The 8,453-nt window shown below is 43.3% G+C and overlaps 1 protein-coding gene across 1 annotated transcript; it reads right to left on the bottom strand.

Moving 5' to 3' along the window:
- Positions 1–745: 745 nt before the first annotated feature.
- On the bottom strand, positions 746–8,213 carry NDUFS5 (NADH:ubiquinone oxidoreductase subunit S5). Its single transcript, XM_027864622.1, has 3 exons — positions 8,106–8,213; positions 4,347–4,564; positions 746–1,139 (listed from the first exon to the last, which is right to left on the bottom strand). The coding sequence occupies exons 2-3, from the start codon at positions 4,560–4,562 to the stop codon at positions 1,035–1,037; spliced, it is 321 nt and encodes a 106-aa protein (XP_027720423.1). The 5' UTR covers positions 4,563–4,564; positions 8,106–8,213; the 3' UTR covers positions 746–1,034.
- Between the last annotated feature and the right edge of the window lie 240 nt (positions 8,214–8,453).

The raw sequence follows: 8,453 nt of genomic DNA on the forward strand, positions 1-8,453 counted from the left end.
CAGCAAGTAGAAGAAGCTAACTCTGGGATACAGCTCAGGCACTTTCTGGAAGGGCTCCAGCTTGATTTTCCAGCTCGATGGATGACAGATGTGCCAGTAGCGGGTTTAAGCAAATGCTGTTTGGCCACAAAATGAGGATGCACAGGACTCAGACCTGAATGCTAAATTCCAATTCATTTTATAATAGACAATGCAGAAGCAGCAAGAACCCTACTATTATTCTAGCCGCAAAACTGGTATTTCGATGACTTAAAATAATGTTATATTACTTTATGTTCTTTCATTCTACATATACATTTTCTGGATTTTTATACCCTCTCTTTCTACATCTAGAAAATTTCTTTCTTTAATCCTATTTTTCTAATTTGGAATTAGAACTGAAGGGACCTTAAACATGGCTTAGTCTACCTCCCTCATTTTACTAATGAGGAAATCAAGGTTCAGTGAAATTATGTAGGTAGCAAGGGGCAGAAGCGGGATTTGTACTCTGGTCCACTGACTCTGAATGTAAAACTATACTAAGCTGCCTCCTACTTGTATAGAAAAGCTAGCTTAAAACTTGGCGACCATGTTCCCTTCCAATATATTTTAATCTGGTATTCACCCACCTGCCCATAACTTCGTAGTCTGCAGGTCAAAACACACAAACACACTCACAATCTCACACACATATATACCTGTGTACACGAATCCTACCCTGCAATTTAAGAAAAATAAACCAGGCTGGAGAAAGAGAGCAAATAAATACATTTGTAAATGTTTACTTTCCAAAATGCCGATTTGCAGATACAGGCAGAATCACAGATCATATATTGGAGGGTGAATCACTGCCACCAACTTGCCTGGTGTAGTTGTCCTAATGGCAAAGTACAGAGAGAACTGGGGGCAGGGAACAGCAGGATGGCTTCTATACTTTCATTTTTAACCTTTGGAAGGAGATGTCTGCTTTAAGAAATATACATTTCCAGGGGACAACAGGGTATACTTTCATCCCATCATAAAGAGCGAAGCCACCCAATGTCACCACTGGCTGGTCAAGGCCTCGGCTCCTCCGTGCCCGAGTGGTGAGGTGGGGGAGTATACTTCCCTTCTTTCATTAGCTTCTCCTTCTGCTTCATGACTGCTCCCATGCGTTGTATCTGCCAAAGGAAAAACATATAGCCAATGAAAAAATATTCAGAAAGGTATAATCATGCAGGTTATGAGCAGATTTTTGCTTAGTGGCCGTCACCATCGACAGCCTAACACAAGGCTAAGAAAGAGGCAGCTTTTCAAGTTGACCTCTGAAACTCGAGCTATTTCCTGGACAACCTGAACAATGCCACCTAGATTATAGTTATAGAAAAAAGAAACAATTATAAACCTGGCCTACATCTTATGACATACAGTTTAATACAATTCAAACATTAATTAGGCACCTACCATGTGCAAGGTCTTATGTATGGCAGGGTAGCCAAAGGAGTGAGTGGGGGTCAACAGTGCCAAATGCTGATGCATCATCTTTAGACCGTCTTACGATAAAGGTCATTTTCTGCTACAACAACAGCAGAATGCTACATTTTCTCCAAGGGGGCAAAAAAATGACTATGGCCTCTTCAACCAATTCAGGAAGATGATCTGAGAGGCTGAACTACAGAAGAAGACTTTAGTCTAGGTCCCAGGTTCTCTCTCTACTAAACTTTTCCTCTGACACCTAACTGTGGTATGGAAGTGACCCCAGACACTTGAAGCCTCTGCTGATAAAGTGGCAAACTCCGGTAGAGCCTACTGACACGGGAGAGAATCTCTGTTGCCCCAGGACCCCTAGAGCCAGGTTCAGAGAGGCTGTTGGCCAGGGGAGCTACAGGCACTTCTTTAACATTCCTGATTATGTCACAGAGGTGTGGTGATCTTCGTAAGTTAAGAATGTCCCCAATGATGAAATCACAGATCCTTTTGGTATTTCACTCTTCATGTATTCTGTACAGATTATCATCCTGAAGTACTTAGAACATAAAAGCCCCAGCAATCTTAACGCCATAGGACAACATGCTGCCCCCGTACCTTAGGCAAGGCCTTGAAGCGCTAGGCGACTAACATCTCCTGATACAAAGCTAACTTTGTCTGGTTAGTGACTGGCTGGAAGAGGAATGAAAGACAGGCAGGAGCTTAAGTGAGGCGTGAATTTAGGAAGGTTTCTACTTCCGACTCTGCCAACATAGTCACTCACAGTACTACTAGGTACTTTTCTTCCCTCCCCCAACCCCAGGCCTCAGTTTCTTCATTTGTATAATGAGAGGGTAGGATTAGTTTCCAAAGTTTCTTTCCATCTCTAGCACTGGGATTAAAATTTTTAAAATGCACTGATGTTTAAAAAAAAACATATCACTGTCACTCCCTAATGACATACTCTCTTCATCTTGGCACCGCCACCCCAGCAAACAAAAAAGTGATTTGGGCCAAACTGATGATCTGTGCACACCTGACGAGAAAGACCTCACTTCACCCCTACATTCTACCCTCTCTTTTTGACAGAAGCAGAAGATGTGCTTCACTGAGGTCTGACTTGCTGATTACCCATCAGTATTCTGAAGCCTTTTAATACTGTTTTCCTTTAGGTAACTGTGGTCATCCTGTGAATTATTCTCCTTGTTCTACTTACTTTATTCTGTATCAGTTTCTAGGATTCTAATTTCTCATACTGCTTATTGACTGTTCTTCCAATCTTTTAGGGAGTCTTTTAAAAAAGTGTTTTGTTTTTTTTTAAATAGCCAATATCTTAATATGATCATTAAGTGATTCAGAACAACAACAATAATAAAGTAAGCCATATTTTATCTTAAGAAAAAGTTGGAAATGGATCCTACAACACAAACTAAATATTTCTGTTCTAAACAGAACTATACATCTGAGACTCCCCTTCTCTCCTCCCTGCCTAACTCTAAGAATGAAAAGTCTCCTAAGAAGGAAAACTTTATTTTCTTATTTGCTATAACCTCTGGTGAAAAGAAACAGACAAACTGCTTGCCTGTCTCACAGGATCAACTGATGGTGCTGATGTCTGCTTTGCGACTCCTTCCTTGAATGTGGATGAAGTCTCAAAGAGGGCTCCTTGGGATGCCCTTTTCTTATTTCATCAGGCTCACTTCCCTGGTCAGACTGACCAGATATAATACTATTGATCCTTTTGTGTCTGAACTAATCCAGGATTGTTTTTTTAACAACGGGGCAGGGTATGACTTATTACATATACTCTTTGCACCAAGGTTCACTGACCTGAAATATCTAATTGACGATTATGAAGGGCAGCTTCTGGGACCAGTAGTGATTTTCCAACTGTAACATGACCAGGCATGTGTGATTATGTGCACTCACCCAGACGTACAGAGAAATGCCTAACTCTGTGATTCTAATACTTGTAAAGAAGGTGGCCAGTTCGAGAGGCAGGAATATATTTACAGAGAGGAGGATGGCCTGCATGAACTGTTTCTCAGATTCAATCCTTGTGTGTCTCTTAGGGGGTACATGTCAAACTGGGGTTGACCCTCTAGCTGGAGTTCCTCTACTCTGAAAGGAGACAAGTATGGGTCTCAGCAATATGAAGAGTTCCTCCCTACTTCAGTATCTATTACAAAATTCAATTCAAAATATTTATCAATCTATCAAAATATCTATTAAAGGACAACCAAGATCCACAGTTACTAGAATCACTTATTACTATTGTTGCACATGACCAAAGGATGGGAAACTTTCTTGCATGGGACTTCAAATCACTTGAATAGCAAGAAAAAAGTCACTACTATGCTAGCAGGTAGCTCATGTAGATGAAGAAACAGTGGACACCAATACTACACTCCTGATATTATCTTACACCTGGTGGGACATGCCATAGGTACCTGCCTTTTAGAAGGTCATTATAGCAATTTACTAACTTAAAAAAATAAATCAACCTTATATTGAGTTTAGCACTAGAATGAAGAGAACTATGATGTTGCTGTTCAGTTGCTTTTTAGTCGTGTCCAACTTTTTGTGACCTCATTTGAGGTTTTCTTGGCAGAAATACTGGTGTAGTTTGCCATTTCCTTCTCCAGCTCATTTTACCAATGAGGAAATTGAGGCAAATAGGGTTAAGTGACTTGCCCAGGGGCACATAGCGAGTAAGTTTCTGAGGCTCGATTTGATCTCAAGAAGATGAGTTTTCCTGACTCCTGGTCTGGCACTCTATCCACTGCCCAGCTGCCCCCAAAGAGAACACAAGTCTAATGTATTTTCACACACGGCAAACTGAACTGTTAGACATGAATGGACACAAACTATTTCCCAAAGAAGAGTTATCACTTCCTTCCTTCACTGTTTCACATCCTCACCGTTTTCTGCCTATGCAAACACTCGACGAAATCCTCATATTCCAAGTTGCACTCTTTCTTGGCTCGGGTCATACCAATTCCATGGGCACACTCAATGAACTCCTTCTCGAAAGCATGGCATCGGGCCGGCATTCTGTAAGGTTGTTCAGCACTCATAGCTGTCATCCATTTGTCAATATTGAGGCCCAGCCGGTTCTGAATATCAAAGAATGGCATGGCTGCAGTAAAAGTTAACAAGAGAAGCAATGTTAAGCCACAAAAACGAAGCAACATAATAAACCCTTTAGAAAATATGCTAGTTAACTATGGCAGACGGCCTTTAGGACAAAGATTTTTTACTACTCTTAACTAAATTTCAATGTTAAAATCCTACCTTCAATTCAAGCCCAAACTTGAGTCTACTTCTTCCACAAAGTCTTCCCTGCTCCTTCAACAGAACTGATTTCCTGCGTGTCCCTTCTTTTTGCATTTATGCAAAAACTGCATTACAGTTACTTGTGCTGGGCTTGTTCCCCTGATTCTACATAAACTTCTTGATTGCAAACACCATGCCCACCTCATCTTTGTATCTCACCTAACACATCGAAGTCTGATGTGTACATAACAGGTACTGAGCTTTTGTGGAATTTTAAACTCAAAACTTGCTCACAGACATAAGAACCAAATAAGAGAGAACATATCTCATCAGAAAAGTATTATGCTAGATAAATGATTTTCTCAGAGAAAAATCTAAAAAGATCATCTTTCTACTAGCTCTACAAATTGCTTCCTTAAATAAAAGCTTCCTGCTAGAAAAAGAGGAGAGAAAAGAATGTTGGACTTGTAAGGAGAAAGCCAGAGCCCACCTCTAACACATGATGTGACTAGGTAAGTAACTTATTTAACCTAAGTCTCACTTTCCTCATCTCTAAAATGGGGAGCACTCACTTCATACGGCTGTTGTGATGATCAAAAGAGATAATCTACGTAAAGCATTCTGTAAACCTTCAAGTACTAGATAGATGTTAGCAATTATTAGAATCTGCCGTGCAAACACTTTGAGGTACTAATTCAATTCATAAATATTTGAGTGCTTACTGCACGCAGGAGGAATGCAAAAGATAATTGAGTATGGTCTGTTGCACCATGGGGTCTCTCTTTAATGCAGTTATCACAGTGTTTGGTGGTTAAAGGGAAAAGGTCAAGTGTTCTGGGAAAAAGGACTAGGTTTAGACTCAGAAGAAATAGATTCAAATCCTACTCTGCTAACCTACCCGTGTGACCTCAGGCAAAGTATTTCGCTCCAGGACTTCAGTGTCCTCATTATGATAATAGCTTGCACTGATACAGGCTTCAAGGTTTGCAGAAATGCTTTACATACATCAGCTCCTCTAAAGTTCAAGATCTGCCCCATCCCAGGTGAGAGATGCATCTTAAAGATGAAGTAACAGCCACAGAGATTAGGTGACTTGGCCAGAGTCACATAGCTTCTAAGTGTCTGTGGTAGGATTCAAACCCAGGTTTTCCTGACTCCAAGTGCAAGGAATACAAATACACACACACACACACACACACACTCTCACGCACCCTCCACTACACTCTGTTGCCTCTCAATAAAATGAAAAGGTTGAACTAAATGATATCTAAGATCCCTTCCTGCTTTAAATTCGTGATCCTAAATACTAAGGCTGTTTTTGTCTTCCTTTATACCCCCAGCATTTAGCAAATGCCTGGCACATAGTAAGAGCTAAATAAATGCTTGCTGATTCACTGACTGAGCTCACTGGACTTTGGATACAGAAAGATGCCATTTGAACTGTTCTAGCAAGATTCTCATGCAATTCACAGGAAAGGTGAGAATACATGGTTTAGGAAAAGCAAGGTCCTTGTTGCCCTTACAGACCTGAGAGTCTAGTAGAGACAAACAACTATTAATGCAAAATAATGCATAAGTATGTAACATTTCTATAATATTTTAACCATATACAAAATGTTGTCCATACAACAATCTTCTGAAGTAAATACAACGGTTACAATCCCCATTTTACAGATGGGCAATCTGAGGCTCAAAAAAACACTACTGAGAACATGATCACAAGTCAGATTCATTCATTCATCCATTTAACAAACACATATTAAATACCTATGTAAAAGTGAAAGACACTGCTTAGCACAGCAAAAACAAAGATGAGGTAATACCTCAGCTGGGCCTTGTGGGATTTCAATAAGCAGACACTAGGGAGTGTTTTCAGGAGCCTCTAAGTAGTGCAATGGCAAGAGAACCAGACCTGGATTCAAATCTGGCCTCAGAAACTTACTAGCTATGTGACCCTGGGCAAGTCACTTCACCCTGTTTGCCTCAGTTTCCACATCTGTAAAATGAGCTGGAAAAGGAAACGGCAAATCACTTCAGTATATTTGCCTAGAACATTAAGTGGGACATGACTGAACAAACAAGGAAGCGTTTTCTGTTGCATCCCAGGCAATACAGATGGACTGCACAAATGAGTGGCAGGACGTGAAGAATTTCGAGATATATGGGGAGATCTGAGTGAACTAACGCACGGCAAAAGTAAACTGAACCACGAGGATAACATACATGACTACAGCAATGTAAACAAAAAGATCACTAAAAAGAAGTATCTCATCCTTTTTAAGTGTGTAAGCTGGGGCAAGTTACTCTTTGTGCCTGTTTTCTGTAAAATCTGTAAAATGAGGTTGGACTCAATGCCTCTAAAGCGCCTTCCAGCCCTAAAAACAATGGAGGTCCTGGACTGGATAATGGAGCATAATGATCCTGTCACAACTGGGTGGGTGGGATGTGTGCATTTCTCTAAGGAAAAATTTTGTATACACTGTCAAGGTGGAGTCATCATGTGTTACTTCTTATTTGTCTTTACAAGAGAGGGTTAAATCTGGGGGGAGGGGAACCAACTGAGATGGCTACGATATGGACATCAAAAGCATCAGATAAAACATTTTTCTTTTAATGCAGGAAGGGGCAAGATAAGAAGTCAGGTTTGTGCTGTTTTACCAGGCTAGATTCTAATCATAAGGAAGGCTTTTCCAGAGCATGGACTGCCTCAAACATAAGAATTTTAGTCACAAAGGATGACTGGTCAACTTGAATTATTTCCCCTCTCTGGGCCTCAGTTTCCTCATCTGTAAAATAAGGAAGATTGGATGATAATCTCTAATGTCCCTTCCAGCTCCAAAGACCCAGAACTTGTCCAAGGTCACATCAGGTTAGGAGTGCAGGGACTGGACCCCAGGTCTACCCCTTACGGTTGGCACATGAGCACAGTGCAGATAAAAGGCTGGGTGGTGCAGTGGGCAGATCGCTGGGCCTGCCTGGAGTTCAAATACGACTTGGGTGACCCCGCGCATGTCATTTAGGCGCTGTTGGCCTCAGTTGCCCACTCTGTAAAATGGGAACAATGGCAGCCTCCCTTGGGTGCTTGAGATGATAATTGTTAAGCTAAGCTTATTAGCTTTTGGGCCTCCGCCGCCGGGAGGAGGGAGGGCTTCCTGGGGGCGGCGTCTGTGGGTCAGGGGACACAAGAAGGGGCCACAGAGGTCACCTCGCCCTACCCTCCCGGAACAAGCAGAGGCTCTAAAAAGTCGGGTGACCGGCCCGGGGTCACCCCGAAGGTGTGGATTCCCGCCCCACCCCGTCAGGTGGGGCCCAGACCAGGCGAGAAGGGACCCCCGGCATGGGCGTGTGGAGGAGGGCCCGTCTTCCCCCCCTCCCGCCAGCCCGGGCGGACACCCGCGGGTCACCTGCGGCCTAGTCCAAACGCCGGCCCCTTTTCTTTACCACAAGCCCCTGCCGTCTTACAGCTTCTTCGCGACCCCGCTGGCCGTAAAGCGTCGTCGTAACCGCACGACACTCAGAGTCCGCCCCTCCGCGCAGGTTCGGACCAAGCAGGGGCGGGGGTGGGGGGGGGGGGGGGGGGGCGCGGGGGGGGGGGGGGGCGCGGGGAAGCACAGCCGTCGCACTGCGCCTGCGCCCGGGGAAGATGGCCTGGGTAGAGAGGAGAGCCGGGGAGAGGAAGGGGGTGAGGAGGAGGGAGGAGGGAGGGGTGGTGGCGAGAACCGGCCGGGCTAGGACGAAACCATGTGGGCCAC

Source organism: Vombatus ursinus, unplaced genomic scaffold (assembly GCF_900497805.2).
Source record: "Vombatus ursinus unplaced genomic scaffold, bare-nosed wombat genome assembly UNPS02014775.1, whole genome shotgun sequence".
In the NCBI taxonomy this organism is placed as follows: domain Eukaryota; kingdom Metazoa; phylum Chordata; class Mammalia; order Diprotodontia; family Vombatidae; genus Vombatus; species Vombatus ursinus.

Excerpts from the sequence above, each read along its gene's own strand:
- NDUFS5 (XM_027864622.1), bottom strand. The coding sequence starts at position 4,562 with ATGCCATTCTTTGATATTCAGAACCGGCTGGGCCTCAATATTGACAAA. Across the intron at positions 1,140-4,346 it reads GTTTGCATAGGCAGAAAACG|ATACAACGCATGGGAGCAGT; the intron begins GTGAGGATGTGA and ends TTCCTTTGGCAG.